At 38.5% G+C, this 14,638-nt stretch overlaps 5 protein-coding genes across 6 annotated transcripts; 4 read left to right on the forward strand and 1 right to left on the reverse strand.

Moving 5' to 3' along the window:
- Positions 1–459: 459 nt before the first annotated feature.
- Positions 460–5,188, forward strand: LOC127254024 (uncharacterized). The gene is made up of 10 exons (XM_051278878.1): positions 460–871; positions 1,121–1,363; positions 1,754–1,915; positions 2,586–2,695; positions 3,334–3,442; positions 3,816–3,971; positions 4,158–4,273; positions 4,361–4,527; positions 4,631–4,761; positions 4,833–5,188. The coding sequence occupies exons 1-10, from the start codon at positions 506–508 to the stop codon at positions 4,938–4,940; spliced, it is 1,668 nt and encodes a 555-aa protein (XP_051134835.1). The 5' UTR covers positions 460–505; the 3' UTR covers positions 4,941–5,188.
- A 1,743-nt stretch (positions 5,189–6,931) lies between these two features.
- Positions 6,932–8,338, forward strand: LOC127254026 (glycosyltransferase BC10-like). Its single transcript, XM_051278881.1, has 2 exons — positions 6,932–7,520; positions 7,592–8,338. Exons 1-2 carry the CDS (start codon positions 6,990–6,992, stop codon positions 8,228–8,230), a joined length of 1,170 nt encoding a protein of 389 aa, XP_051134838.1. The 5' UTR covers positions 6,932–6,989; the 3' UTR covers positions 8,231–8,338.
- On the reverse strand, positions 8,157–10,483 carry LOC127254025 (IAA-amino acid hydrolase ILR1-like 4). Of its 2 annotated transcripts, none has more exons than XM_051278879.1 (5): positions 9,964–10,483; positions 9,476–9,601; positions 9,068–9,382; positions 8,865–8,993; positions 8,157–8,791 (listed from the first exon to the last, which is right to left on the reverse strand). In XM_051278879.1, the coding sequence occupies exons 1-5, from the start codon at positions 10,321–10,323 to the stop codon at positions 8,384–8,386; spliced, it is 1,338 nt and encodes a 445-aa protein (XP_051134836.1). In that variant the 5' UTR covers positions 10,324–10,483; the 3' UTR covers positions 8,157–8,383. The 2 variants fall into 2 exon arrangements, with proteins under 2 accessions (XP_051134836.1, XP_051134837.1); XM_051278880.1 differs by having other exon boundaries at positions 8,865–8,941; positions 9,043–9,382.
- An 85-nt stretch (positions 10,484–10,568) lies between these two features.
- On the forward strand, positions 10,569–12,226 carry LOC127254027 (60S ribosomal protein L28-1-like). The gene is made up of 4 exons (XM_051278882.1): positions 10,569–10,688; positions 10,795–10,944; positions 11,320–11,480; positions 11,898–12,226. Exons 2-4 carry the CDS (start codon positions 10,797–10,799, stop codon positions 12,018–12,020), a joined length of 432 nt encoding a protein of 143 aa, XP_051134839.1. The 5' UTR covers positions 10,569–10,688; positions 10,795–10,796; the 3' UTR covers positions 12,021–12,226.
- A 593-nt stretch (positions 12,227–12,819) lies between these two features.
- On the forward strand, positions 12,820–13,871 carry LOC127254294 (ESCRT-related protein CHMP1B-like). The gene has a single exon (XM_051279329.1). It carries the CDS (start codon positions 12,974–12,976, stop codon positions 13,583–13,585), a length of 612 nt encoding a protein of 203 aa, XP_051135286.1. The 5' UTR covers positions 12,820–12,973; the 3' UTR covers positions 13,586–13,871.
- Positions 13,872–14,638: the final 767 nt, after the last annotated feature.

Consider the following 14,638-nt stretch of genomic DNA (forward strand, 5'->3'; position numbering starts at 1 on the left):
AAATAAAAAAATTTATTGTTTTATGATGAAAATATTAATTTTTTTATTATTATATTTTATTTTGTCATTCGTTTTTTATTTTAGTTAAAAATTAAAAAATAGGACAATTACATTTTATCATATTGATAAAATATTTATTTTTATTAATATTGTAACAGGATCCATAAGAACTAATTTTACATGTTAGAAAGCAATATTCTTGTCCCAAATTGAAGTACGTCTTTTATTATTTTTTTTTTTTGTCTATTTTAAAGTATATATTTACTATTTTAGTAAAAATAATTATATATTAATATTAAAAATATTTATTTAAATTATCGTATAAAATTATTTCATATGTTAAATCAACTGATAAAAATGTTATACCATTTCACTAATTAAAAATAATAATTAAAAAATCCAAGTAAAAATATAAGCAAATTAATTTGGGGTAATTTTGTCAATTAGCTCAATATCGGAAACATTAATCCGTTTTCGGTTTTCAATTTTTCTCAGCGAATCCCAAATGATGGCGGCTGCTCCGGCGACCGGCGCCCGCCTCTTTCGGCCTCACCCTTGGCTGCGGGACCTCCGGCGACCGAGGAAATTTTCTGTACTTTCGGCGACCTCACCAATCCAACATCCGGAAGAAGAAATCGCAACTACATCTGCGGTTCCTAAACCTCCTATCAGCACAAAAACGGATAAGAACGTGGTGTCATACTACCCGAAGCGTGGTCAGACACTGGAGCTAGTCTGCGAGAGCTTAGCATACAAAGGAAAGGGATTGTGCAAGGTAGCTGACACCGGCTTCGTCGTTATGTGCGACCGCGCGTTGCCGGGAGAAAGGTTCGTGGGTCGTGTAACTCGTAAGAAGGATAACTATGCAGAGGTTGTATCTGTTGCCTTTACGCACTTGTTACATTATCTTATTAAATTCATTATATTAACGTTCTGTTGGAAAAAAAACATTGTGTATCACAAGGTTTCAAATTATTTGGTGAAATACGGTGTGAACTTTGAGCATTGTATAGCTTTTGTAGTGAATATAATGGTTGAGTAAGTATATGTTTTTAGGGAAATATTATATGCTTTGAGTGGTTTCAGTTATTGATTTAGTGTATATTCCATAATGGTGCAGGTGAAGAAGCTGAAGACCATAACTCCACATTGGGATTATGTCGAAGCACCTTGTGAATTTGCATCGCATTGTGGGGGTTGTAAAACACAGAACTTGTTGTATGGAGCTCAGATTAGAGCTAAGGAGCAACAGGTGTACGAGTTAATTACACATGTTGGCAGGTTTTCGGATAATGACCTCAAACGTGAAGGAGTCTTGAAGCCCATTGTTCCTTGTGATATCCAGTTTCATTACCGAAACAAGGTCAGCTTGTGTTACATTGATTGATTTTCAATTTATTTTGTACTTATCTAGTGGCATTAGTGTTGTATTTTGGTGTTAAATATTTGTTGTGCAATGTATTTGCTAGCCATGAATAGTTTGCACAGGCAATATAATTTTTCTTAGTTCTTGGGGTAAAGCTTTGTACTTCAGAACTGATATATAATTATGAATTTCTTGATAATATGGTTTAGTCATTAATGTAAAGAGAGATTCCAATTTGGTGTACACTGTCATAGTGTATTATCTTTCTTCATTGCTCAATGACATGGATTATCCAAGGTTGCCTGGATAAGATGCATGTAATAAAGGGAGATAAAAGTTTCTTATACAGGAGATTAACATTTTAAGTTCGTTTCTGCTTCTATATAGATGGAGTTCTCATTTAGCACCAAAAAGTGGGTACCTGCAGAACTTTTGCAACAAGAATGTGATGAGACCGAAGAATATGCACTGGGATTGCATGCCCCTGGATTTTTTGACAAGGTTCTTAATATCAATAATTGCCTATTACAAAGTGATCCAGCAAACAAGGTATGGTGGTTAATGATTTTCATTTCATGCTGATCATTTGTTTGTTTATTTATTCATTATTTGTATCTGTTAATGTTCTAGTGTGAACATCAAGTACTGGCACGAGAATTATTTTCTATTGTCTTGCATCCATGAGAAGCATAAATTGCACAAAACTACATTCTCTTAACCAAATTGTATTGAATAAAATTAGTGTATCATTAATCACTTGCAGATTTAGATAGTATCAAGTGCTTCCAGGCATTGAATACACTTTGCAACATGAATGATGGAAGTATGATAGAATATGGGATATATCATGTTGGTTATCTTTTCATTTTGCACTCCTTGTTGTGAAGTATAGATTATTCCAAATCCACATCTCTTGATCAAATTAAATTGGATAGAGTTAATTCATCATTGATCACTTCTTTGCTTTAGATTGCATCAGCTCTTTCCAGCATTCAATAAAACTTGAAACATGAAACTACTATTGGAATATCTCATGTCGGTTATCTTTTCAGTGTGCCATCCTCTTTTGGCAAATAGTTGGCCATGCAAACACAACCAGTTTTTACTAAGAATTCTTCTTGTACCAAGATATGTTTAGTTTTCAAGCTAATAAGCATGGGCATGCCATCTTTCAAATAGATTTACATCTTTGCAAATAAAGACTCTCTCTGATTTATAGGTCCTTGCAGCTATTCAAGACTTCTGGCGAGATCATGAACTTGGCCTTACTCCATATGATGTGCACTCCCATCGTGGGTTTTTAAAGCATTTAATGCTTAGAACTGGCAGGTAGGCACATGTTTTGTTTTCTATGATATGTGATAGTTCTTGCTTAATGTACTTGCATTTCCAATCTGTAATTTATAAACAAGCCTTTAAGTGGACTCCTTTTATATGTTTGGACTCTTAAGCGAGATTGCTAATTATTCCTTTCTTTAAGATGTGCTTTATTATGCTTGATCTAGCATCTTAAAGCCATATATATCACAATCACAGAACATCTCTTGGAAGCTACACAGCTACTGTGTGAAAACTTCCAATGAGTACTATCTAGAAACAAACCATGTGTTTGTACATCATCAGAAAGGAAAGGAAAGAAAGTTTATAGTTTGAATGAATGCTGCTAACTAGAAAAGAAAGACAGAAATTGAAATGTGCTTGCTATTTGTTACAGTAATGAAGTAAATATTTCTAAATGTTTTGTTTTCGTTCTACCTTAATCAAGGTTTTTAGAAGTTTTGGAGCTTAGTTAATCACTGGGGACTGTACATTTACTTGTTTTCTGGCTTTGATATGGCGCCTGGAAAATATATTTTGTTAAATACTTCTTGACACTTATCTTCACCTGTTCCTAGTGATGGTTATTCAAATTTGAAGTACAGCTAGCTACATGATCAATGTTGAATCTTTTAATATATTTGTTTCAGGAATATTGAGATTGGTCAGCCAGAACTGATGATTAATTTTGTCACTTCATCATACAAACCGGAACTCTTGCAGCCCCTAGTTGAGAAGGCTGCAGCTTTTCCTAATGTGGTGAGTAGTTGAATAATAATATTTTAAGTTTCCTACCTGGCTGGGTGAGTGTTGAAATTTCCCCTACGAGCTAATTCCCTACAATATGACAATATTCATAACGTACATCGGTTATGTAAAATTTAGAACTTAAGTATTTTCTTCTGACCACATGCATGTGACTCCATCAATGTGAATAGCATCTTGAGTGGTTTTAAATATTTGTATTTCGTGGTGAAATTCTAATGTGTAGTCACTTGATGGAGTGGGAAATATTGACTTTAAGCACCATGCCTAAGCTTCCTTTACTTATTTTTGCAAGTTATGGGTTATTTTAGCTCCATCAAAATATGTACATATGTAATGGTTATTTATTACTAATTCCTGAACATAGGTGAGCATCATGAACAATGTAAATACTTCCGTGGGAAACACATCTGTCGGGGAGCAGGAGTATACACTCTTTGGTAAATCAACAATTATGGATAGCCTTAGAGGACTAAAGTTTCAAATCTCAGCCAACTCATTCTTCCAAACAAATACACATCAGGTATACAACAAACATGAATATCACTCAATGTTATTCCTAATTCTATATTCCTTTTATCTGTTATACGCTGCATGTTAAGAAGCTATTATTCATCTGAGCCAAAAGGATATCTCTAGGTCGCATTGTTCTTTACATTTTCTCGTTTGATAGCATTTGATGTCACCTGTAAGTAGTTGCTCCATGCAGGCAGAGATCCTGTATAAACTAATAGAGGACTGTGCTTGTCTAAAAGGAGATGCCTCTGAAATAGTTCTAGATCTCTTTTGTGGAACGGGCACGATTGGCCTGACACTTGCCAAAAGGTAATTTTCCCCAAAGTTCTCCATAATTTCATTCGATGCATTTTCCTGCTGGTTCTAATTTGTCCTAATGTTTATTTTATGATCTAGGGCAAGACATATCTATGGTTTTGAGATAGTTGATCAAGCCATATCAGATGCTCGTCGTAATGCAGAACTCAACAGCATATCCAATGCAACATTCCTCCAGGGGGATCTTAACAAAATTGGTGATAGTTTTGGAGAAAATTTTCCAAAGCCGGATCTTGTTATCACAGGTTAACCTCTGTTTAATCCAATCTTCCTCTGTTCAATTATTTCTTAAGAGACTCGATTTTTGAGACTTTACTGTACTAATTGGTATCCATTTCGTTGATGCAGACCCAAATCGCCCCGGAATGCACATGAAACTAATAAAGTTTTTACTGAAACTGAAAGCACGCCGCATTGTGTATGTATCGTGCAATCCTGCTACTTGTGCCCGTGATCTCGACTATCTTTGCCATGACGTGGTAAGTTTCAGTCTGCCATCCAGAGCTTCATAATCCCATCTGCTGGCACTGATAAAATGTGTAAAATGCAGCCGGAGCAGAACATCAGAGGGTGTTACGAACTGAAAAGCATACAACCAGTCGATATGTTCCCACACACTCCTCACATCGAATGTGTTTGCCTCTTGGAGCTACGCTGACTCAACAAGATTGAATTGAAACACTGGCTGAGATTGCAGAGCAGCAGATGCAAGATTCGACAAAGATTTCTTGACATCGAGCGCCGATAGTAGCTGATCGACACGACTGCAAGGGCATTTCTACAAAAAAACGAGAGGTAAGACTTAAAAGCATCATCCTTTTGTCTTATGAACTTGTTGATTTCTTTAGATTATTTACTTTGATGCTGGGAGTTAATATATGAATATTTGTGACTTTCGTGATTCCATTTTTATTTTTTATTTTTTGAAGGTTTGGTTCTAAGTAGAGCATCTTGGTGGCTAACCCCATCTGCCTGATTTAATTCTTTCTACTTCTTTAGACTTTCAATTTGCAGATGATTTAAGAGGGGCTGCATTTTTTTATTTTATTTTACTTGTCCTCTGTTTATATTGAAGTTTTGGAAGTTCTAGAATTTAGAAAAAATTTAAAAATAATTAAGTATTTCTTGTGATTTTTTTGTGCGAGGAAAAAATGATTTGATATAATATTCCTTTTTTTAAAAAAAAAAGTTACCAATTTTAAATTTACATGTAAAGAAAGCCAAATTATGTGCCTCTCATATATCATGAATCTAGTGATGGATGAATTCTGCATTTATGGTATGGCATGCATTTCATACTATAAAGATCTGGTTTTCAATTTAATATGTACTACTGCTATTTAATATTTACTTCTCTTTAAATTCAATTATTCAAATTTCTTCAAATTCAAAATTCAACAACTTCTATAAATTTCTATTTGGGTGAATCATTTTTGTTGCAGCAGCGGCCAACAAATTTCATTGTATATGTAATTTATGCATCACGCTTTTCCCAATGCATGCAATAATTTTTTGAATCATATCTATCTTTCCAGCTTTAATGCTTTAGTAAACATTCTTAGACCTATCGACTTCGTCCACATACATCATTTACTTAAACCATTAATTATTTAATGTCCACATCTTAAGCCATAATCTCTAATTAAATTCAAAACTTTTTGAGATGAGATTAAAAGAATAGATCAAATTAAACTTTCTAGGATTAATAAATTTTGAATTAAAATTAAAAATATTTTTATGTGTATAATTTTTTTTATAAATATTCTTTTATTAGTATTTCTATTAGTATTATAAGACTCTAATTGAAATAATTTTTGTATTTATTTTTTTAATTTATACTATATTTTGATATAATAATTAATAGTATTACGCAAATGGTTTCTTCGGTCATCGCTAATAATTTTTGTGATTCATCTTGCCCATATCAGCAGTCCCACCAATTCTTGGAGACTTTGAGCTCCTCAAACAGATCCATCCACATCGCTCAATGGCCGGGATTCATGCAGGACTCCAAATCCAGGATCTCCCAACAAAAAACCCACTCCCATCACCTACAGAACAATATCGATACAAAAGACGAAGACATCGCAGGTTCTCTTCCTCCATGCTCTCGAAACCTCTACTCATAATGCTCTCTTACCTGCCAATGTAAGAACGAGTATGAATCTCCAATCCACATCCAATTCCAATCCCATCGTATAACCACGTCATGAGCGCTGCATTTTTTCCTGGGTTCCGACCGCTGTTTGGCCAAAATTAATCGAAACCCAAAAAGAGTGTGAGAAAGGGGAAAGAAAGAACCCTAAAAAAAAATTTCAGTTACATCTCCCCAAAAATCCCTAAACGCATTGCTCGTTTCTTGACAGATTCATAAATATGATCCCTCCCCCATTCGCTGGATTCCATTTTATCCCAATTCTGCTCTTCTCCTGATATATACAATAATATATATATATATATATGTATTTGTGTGTGTTTTGTTTCCCCAATTTTGCAGAAAATTTGAGTCTAAAGGTAATCAATCCCATTAGAAATCTCTGTTTTATCTATTTCAGATTCCTCCTGATCTTTGCTGCTGTGGTTGTTTGATTGTGTTGCAGAAATTTGTTCATGCTGGAGAATGCTGAGGACATTTGGGGTTTAGGGTTTCGCAGAGAAGGGAGAAACTTCCCATTTGTTCTTGCGAATTGGATCGATAATCTTAAGGATGCAAACAAGAGGAGGGAGTTTTGGATCATTGGAGGAAGGAAAAGAAGCCATTAATGTCAGAACACTAAATCAATCCACCAGGCCTGTTCCTGTAAGGCTGCTTCAGTTCATCCTGCTTCTGCTGGGGCTTGGCATTGCATTTTCGTTCCTCAGTTTGTACCTCAGCCGCAGCCTGTCGATCCCCGGGACCGTTTTCCAGTCGATGTTATTGCAGCCGTGCGTTCAAGAATCGACAACCCTCGCCACCTGGATAAAGCCTCCGTCGAACCTTCTGCATGAAATGAACGATACCGAGCTCTTTTGGCGCGCTTCACACGTGCCCGTAATTCGACATTACCCGTTCGAGCGAATCCCGAAGATCGCATTCATGTTCTTGACGAGAGGGCCGTTGCCGATGTCTCCGCTTTGGGAGAAGTTCTTCCGTGGGAATGAGAAGCTTTATTCGATCTACGTTCACTCGTCGCCATCTTATTACCGTCCGGATTTCGCATTGTCGTCCGTGTTTTACGGGAGGCAAGTTCCAAACCAGGTATCGATCTATCGACCGAGCTATATCGATGCGTCTCGGTTTCGCTATGAAGTTTCGTTGTTGAATCGCAGGTCGTCGAGTGGGGAAAGATGAGCATGTGCGACGCGGAACGGCGACTTCTTGCGAACGCGCTGCTCGACATATCGAACGAGTGGTTCGTTCTCGTCTCCGAGGCCTGCATTCCCGTCCAAAACTTCGATACCGTCTACCAATATGTCTCGAGATCGTGGCTCAGCTTCATGGGCTCGTACGACGATCCCGGCCCTTACGGGAGAGGTCGATACGACGAAAACATGACGCCGGAGGTCAATCTCACCGATTGGCGCAAAGGGTCGCAATGGTTCGAAGTGAACCGGAAACTAGCCGTCAACATTGTTAAGGACACCGTATATTACCCCAAGTTCGAGCAATTCTGTAGACCCGCGTGCTATGTCGACGAGCATTACTTCCCGACTATGCTGACGATACAAACCCCTCATCTACTCGCCAACAGGAGCCTCACCTGGGTCGACTGGTCGAGGGGGGGAGCCCACCCCGCCACATTCGGAAAGCGCGACATAACGGATAATTTCTTTAAAAGGATTCTCGACGGCGAACCGTGCACCTATAACAATGATTCGACGAAGCTATGTTACCTTTTCGCCAGAAAGTTCGCCCCCGGCGCCCTCGATCAGCTGCTCGAACACTCGTTCGATTTTCTCGGGTTTTGAGAGATCAACATTTCTTATTCTTTTCTGTCAACATAGGCATAGAATGCTGAACAGATTCATATATATATATATAGATCGATCGATAGAACGAAGAGTTTTTAACTTAACCGAAGAGCCTTCGATCTCTCGACTCTTATTGTAATGGTTCCGTGGTCATAGCTCGTTGTGCTCGGGTTCTTTATAAGGTGTTGCTGCCGGGGAATTTTCGAGAAGATACCGAACTGCGAGTGACGCGTGCAGCGCAGCACCGACGGGAAGTGCGTTTTCGTCGATCTTCAGATACGGCGAGTGTAACGATGCGGGATCTTCCGCCGTTTCATCCTTCGTTCCGAGGAAGAAGTAATATCCCGGCTTCTGTTCCTGGTAAAACGAGAAATCCTCCGCTCCCATAACTGGGTGTGCGGTTTTGACGCTGTGGGCGCCGAGCATGTCCCCCGCGACATTCTCGAAGAGTTTGTGGAGCTTCTCGTCGTTCACTGTGGGAGGCCACATTGGCTTTTCGCCTGAGTTGAACGTAACGGTCGCGTTGCATCTTTGGACGGCTGCTTGTCCCACGATGACCTGCGAATCGTTACAAGTTCTGAGGAGACTAAGAAAACAACGTTATCGTCGACTCATTTTATAACTTTGTTACCTCCTCGATTCGCTGCTTGAGGTGCAACAACGTTTGCGTTGCGAAGGCGCGAAATGTGCCGCCGATTGACACCGAATCTGGAATCACATTGAACGCACCGCCCCCTCGGAATTTAGCGACCATCAGCACCTGTTTGAATGTATTCCGATCCAAATATCAAACAAACAAACAATCCTACCTACGTCATTTCCGATTTGAGTTACCGTGGAGTCGAGAGGATCGGATTCCCGGGAAACCAGCTGCTGCAAGCTGACGATTACATTCGAAGCAGCTAAAATCGGGTCGATCGATTGCTGAGGAATTGCCGCATGCCCTCCTTTCCCGCTTATTTCAGCTTCGAACGAACCGGCACCTGCAGCGATCGGGCCAGCTCTGCCTTCAACCTGCCCAACCGATGCGACAGGATGTAAATGGAGAGCAAATATGGCTTCGACATTATCAAGAACTCCGGCTTCAATCATCTTCGACGCCCCTCCACCGCCTTCCTCTGCCGGCTGGAAAACAAGAACAACTGTGCCCTGCTTCAATCAGGCAGATTTCACACAGAGTTATACCATACAATACAATCTGCAACCAAGAACACTGGCAAATGTCGATCAAACAAGATGGACCTTCAGAAAGCTGCGATGATCCCGGAGAATTCTTGCAGCTCCAAGAAGCATTGCAACGTGTGCATCATGGCCACAAGCGTGCATTTTTCCAGGGTTCTTGCTCTTATGCTCCCACTCAACCAATTCCTAGTCAAGAACACAAGAACTTGGCAAAATCTAGATCTAAAATTTTGTTCGGTTGTAGGATTTTATCAAAATTCTATTATTCCTCCAAAATTTTCCCCCCAAAAATATCAAATCAAACACATATTTTTTATTTTTTATATTATACTAAAAATCAATTTTACATTCAAAACATCACATAACACCTATTTATATCACGATCATACAACTATTCAAATTCAAAACTTTTACTGTTCAAATCCCAACTCAAAATCCAATCCCCAAACAAACACAACCTAAATAACTACAAAGCATTTCTTTACATTGTTAATCACAGTCCCAATATGATCACAGTAATAAGAAAGTATTCATCAATATATGTATACCTGTAAGGCAAGTGCATCCATGTCAGCTCTTAGAGCAACAAAGGGAGGTTTCCCTGAACCAGTGAAGGCAACAATTCCAGTACCAGCAACAGGGTGCTTATACTCAATTCCCATCTTCTCCAATTCCTGTCTAATGAGCTTAGAAGTTTCGAATTCTTCATACCCTAGTTCAGGGTTCTCATGAATCCTCCTCCTAACACCCACCATCCAATCAAAGACCTCAGGCTTCTTGGCGAAATTCAGGAAACTTGTGGGAATCTCAGATGGCTCTTCCGTGGTCCAGATCGAGTCTGAGGAAATAGGTCTGCTTGAAAACACGACCAAAATGAAAATCAAGAAAGCCCTTTTGGGACGACCCATGATCTCTTCGAATGGCTAGTTCCTTCTCCTCCTAACTATTTATAAAGTTTTGTTCTGTAAATGTTGAGAGAATACTGCCATCAACAATGCAGAAATGGAGTATTTGCTTACATAAAGGTCTCTCTTTGCCTGGGATTATTTTGCTTCTATGGTCAAAAATGGAAGAACATCAGAGCGGAGACGAAACCTGTGTAAATATAAGAAAATCGGTAGGAACTGCGGGAAACAGACAAAAGGGTATTTTCGTCATTTAACATTTCTAGGGTTTAAATGTTGTGCCACTGTCTGAAAAATTCTGCCTCCTTGTTCAATTAGCCGCCTGGCAGCGAAACCCTAGGGTCGGAATTCGTTGTCCTCTTTCCAAGGTAACTCTCTCGATTGATTCGCTGATGTAATTGGTGTGTGTTCGTTTCCGTAGGTTTAATAGTATGGTTTGTTATGCTGTGTAATTTGGGATTTCTTTGGTGCAAGTAATGGCGACGGTTCCTGGACAGCTGATATGGGAGATCGTCAAGAAGAACAATTCATTTCTGGTGAAGGAGTTCGGGAATGGAACCGCCAGTGTTAAGTTCAGCAGGGAGCCCAACAATCTCTACAACTTGCACTCCTACAAGCACTCCGGTGGGTTTTTATAATTCTAGATTCTCTTCATTTTAGTGGTTTTCTGCCTTTGTGTGTCTGTGTGTGTGGTACATAAAAGTTCAGAGCTGTTATATGCTGTAGATTATGCTGTAATGAACTTTTGAAACCAATTTGAATGTGTTTTGGAATTGGAATTCGCTTCTCATTACAAATTTGTTTACTCATGTGGATGTTGCAGCTACAATTTGTGATATAAGCATGTCTTATTGTTCAATGATATTTGATCTTCAAACATGATTAGGAGATGAGTATTTCAATTGAATTTGATGTTCAAACATTATGAGGAATACTTCTTGTTAAGCATTTTAAATATCTGTTCATGGTTCTTCCACATGGGCTGTAATTAATTAACAGGATTGGCAAACAAGAAAACAGTGACAATTGCACCGGGAAAGGATCAGACGGTGCTGCTGGCAACTTCTAAGACCAAGAAACAGAATAAGCCCTCCAGTTTGCTACACAAATCTATCTTGAAGAAAGAATTCAACCGTATGGCGAAGGCTGTTTCTAACCAGGCAACTATCTTATCCCATTTTTTCTTATGAATTGTATTATTCCTTGCTGTGCAACAAACTACCACATTAGCTATTGAAAGCCTGTTGTTCGATCCTTCATAAAGTCTATAAGGAATCTTTTAGATAAATTTGGATGTGTGTTAGAGACTTAGAGTAATGCAGTTCAGCATATTTGATACGACTACGATATGGTTGAATATGTATTATAATATTAAAGCTTTTTATAACAGCACAACACCAAAATAAACTTAGCCACATGACCCACTATTCTTTGAGATATATATCCCTACCCCTTGATCAAATGGAATGTACATTTTCAAATTAGGGGTTGTGAATTCATAGTCAGTCGTTTCTTGCCTGTGTTTCTGTTTCTCGGACGATGATTTTGATTCCAGTAATGACTTTCAAATGGGGCAGGTTGCTGATAACTATTACCGGCCTGACCTGAAGAAGGCCGCACTTGCAAGACTCAGTGTTGTAAACCGAAGTCTCAAGGTTGCCAAGTCAGGTGTCAAGAAGAGGAATCGACAAGCTTCTTAGGTCGACCGGCTGTCGGAAAATTAGAAATTCATAATATGTTGTTGTTTTATCTGTTTTTTGCTTCTATGTTCTTTAGAGAGCCCCAAAGTTCTTGCAAATTTCCATTCGGTTGAAATTGCAGTTGGGGCTTCCAAGAAGTTTGAACTTGTGTGTACCTGAATTATTTATTTTTACAAAAAGCAAAAAAAAAAAAAAAAATTTATGAATTTGTTTGCTCTTATATCAGGAAAGATTATAATTCTTATCAGGAAAAATAAAAGTAAAGTGAAATAAGTCGATAATATGAATATTAATGCATATAGAATTGATCTGAAAAACTTAGGTGGTGCTTGGTACGTATGAATAGGAACAGAAAAATAGAAATATCCATATTCAGACAAAGAACGGTATTTCGATGCCTCGTCAACTCGATTATTTTGATTTTAAATAATAAAATTCTAAATTAAAATAATTGTTTCATATTATATAAATATATAAACAATAATAATAATAAAATATTAAAACCAAAACAAAAATGGTAGAAGTAAACACGCTAAGTTTATACAAAATTTAGAGAAAAAATTAATTTTGATTCCAATATAATGATCCCAATATAAAAATGTTATCAATTTTAGTCTCAGTAAAAACGCTTTTCAGATTTTGTCAGTCAAACAGAACGCTACCAAGAAACGTCGTCGTTAAGCAACATTCAAAAGCGTTCGCGCATTCTATTATTGGCATCCAATCACATAGAAGAACCCGGCCCGTCTATGCCCGACGTATATAAACAAAGGCTACCAATTGGGCTTGTTTGGTGAACCCGCGTACAGCAGATCACAACTCCAAACGGTCAGGATATTTCGTAGAAAGGGAACCCTAATTGCGATTTCTGGTTGAACAATAAGAACACCGTCGTCTTCCCCAAATTCCATCGGAAAATTGTGCGAAATCTCGTTCCGAAAAAGTAGACAGACATGGGGAACACGGAGAAGCTGATGCAGCAGATCATGGATCTGAAATTCACATCGAAGAGCCTGCAGCGGCAGGCGCGGAAGTGCGAGAAGGAGGAGAAGGCGGAGAAATTGAAGGTGAAGAAAGCGATTGAGAAAGGAAACATGGACGGAGCGCGGATCTACGCCGAGAATTCCATCCGGAAGCGCAACGAGCAGATGAACTACCTCCGTCTGGCGTCGCGGCTCGACGCCGTCGTCGCGCGCCTCGACACGCAGGCGAAGATGAACGTGATCAGCAAATCGATGGGGAACATCGTCAAATCGCTGGAGTCGTCGCTCACCACGGGGAACCTTCAGAAGATGTCGGAGACGATGGACCAGTTCGAGAAGCAGTTCGTGAACATGGAAGTGCAGGCGGAGTTTATGGAGAGTTCCATGGCGGGGAGCACGTCGCTGTCCACACCTGAGGGAGAGGTCAACAGCCTGATGCAGCAAGTGGCCGATGATTACGGCCTCGAGGTTTCCGTCGGGCTTCCGCAGCCGGCGGCGCACGCAGTCCAGACCAAAAACAGTGAAACGGTCGATGAAGACGATCTCTCCAGGCGTCTTGCAGAGCTCAAGGCGCGTGGGTGAATTGAACATCTGAAGAATCAATCATATTGGTACCTAAGCTATTATTCTATATATGGCACGGAATTACTACTCCTTATTTATGTTATTTGTGTCTTGTAGAGTAAACCTCTCAATTTCTTTAAATTCTGGAATATGCTGTGTATAAATTTGCTTTCTCGCTTTCATTAAGCTCTTCTTTGATGGGGTTTGGATTTGATTTTGGTTTATCTATTTGTTCTCGACACTTTGACATGTCTTGATGATGTTTATATGGTGTTTGGTTTTGCTATATATGCATGTTTTATGATCTTGGAGCTTCTTTGTTAGTTTGAATATTTGAGAGAATATTATTCTTGAGTTGTATTAGTTTGTTTGGTTTTGATTTAAATAGTATTCTTTATATGATATTTTTTTAGATTAAATAATATATTTTTATTGAAAACTATCCGGTGTTAACTATAGTGTTTTTTATTTGAAATCAAGAACAAACACACCCGGGTTTCCGGCAGTATTTCTTTGTGGGGTGGTGGTTTTGAAGGACACATAATGCAATATGTAGTAGCTATCTTGTATGAAGAGGGTTTTTGTGTTCCCATTGTCATGATTCATGTCAGATTCTTGTATTTGTGCATCATGTTCACTTGGTTTTAAAATTAATTTGTAATGTTACAAAATATGGAAAAGCAGCACTTTACATTATATTTATATCACATTCTTCGATTTTCTTGGGTGTGATTTCTTAACTTGTTGGTCTGATCCTCCTCCTATGCTATGATCTCTTGGCAAATTGGAGTGAGTAGTTGTTTTGCATGCTCTTCTTTGTTCCCTTGTATGATCTTCGTGTACCTCTTATGGTATTACTTAGTTACCGTTGAAAGCATGATTCATTATATGGTAGATTCTAACATGGCCTAAGGATACAATGCTTTTACAGCTCGACTGGATTCATTGTTTTAGGAGTATGAATTTATATGATCAAATTTCACCAGCATTTAGATGTTTCAGTCATTATAGTAATGTAGATAGTGTTTGATTCATTGGAATCGATAGGGTCCTGATTAGGGATAATCAGTA

Source organism: Andrographis paniculata, unplaced genomic scaffold (assembly GCF_009805555.1).
Source record: "Andrographis paniculata isolate CXL003 unplaced genomic scaffold, ASM980555v1 Contig52END, whole genome shotgun sequence".
Taxonomy (NCBI): Eukaryota; Viridiplantae; Streptophyta; class Magnoliopsida; order Lamiales; family Acanthaceae; genus Andrographis; species Andrographis paniculata.

Excerpts from the sequence above, each read along its gene's own strand:
- LOC127254027 (XM_051278882.1), top strand. The coding sequence starts at position 10,797 with ATGGCGACGGTTCCTGGACAGCTGATATGGGAGATCGTCAAGAAGAAC. Across the intron at positions 10,945-11,319 it reads GCACTCCTACAAGCACTCCG|GATTGGCAAACAAGAAAACA; the intron begins GTGGGTTTTTAT and ends ATTAATTAACAG. Across the intron at positions 11,481-11,897 it reads CGAAGGCTGTTTCTAACCAG|GTTGCTGATAACTATTACCG; the intron begins GCAACTATCTTA and ends CAAATGGGGCAG.
- LOC127254026 (XM_051278881.1), top strand. The coding sequence starts at position 6,990 with ATGCAAACAAGAGGAGGGAGTTTTGGATCATTGGAGGAAGGAAAAGAA. Across the intron at positions 7,521-7,591 it reads GGAGGCAAGTTCCAAACCAG|GTCGTCGAGTGGGGAAAGAT; the intron begins GTATCGATCTAT and ends GTTGAATCGCAG.
- LOC127254024 (XM_051278878.1), top strand. The coding sequence starts at position 506 with ATGATGGCGGCTGCTCCGGCGACCGGCGCCCGCCTCTTTCGGCCTCAC. Across the intron at positions 2,696-3,333 it reads TTAATGCTTAGAACTGGCAG|GAATATTGAGATTGGTCAGC; the intron begins GTAGGCACATGT and ends TATTTGTTTCAG. Across the intron at positions 3,972-4,157 it reads TCCAAACAAATACACATCAG|GCAGAGATCCTGTATAAACT; the intron begins GTATACAACAAA and ends TGCTCCATGCAG.
- LOC127254294 (XM_051279329.1), top strand. The coding sequence starts at position 12,974 with ATGGGGAACACGGAGAAGCTGATGCAGCAGATCATGGATCTGAAATTC.
- LOC127254025 (XM_051278879.1), bottom strand. The coding sequence starts at position 10,323 with ATGGGTCGTCCCAAAAGGGCTTTCTTGATTTTCATTTTGGTCGTGTTT. Across the intron at positions 9,602-9,963 it reads TGGATGCACTTGCCTTACAG|GAATTGGTTGAGTGGGAGCA; the intron begins GTATACATATAT and ends GTTCTTGACTAG. Across the intron at positions 8,792-8,864 it reads TCAAGCAGCGAATCGAGGAG|GTCATCGTGGGACAAGCAGC; the intron begins GTAACAAAGTTA and ends AACGATTCGCAG.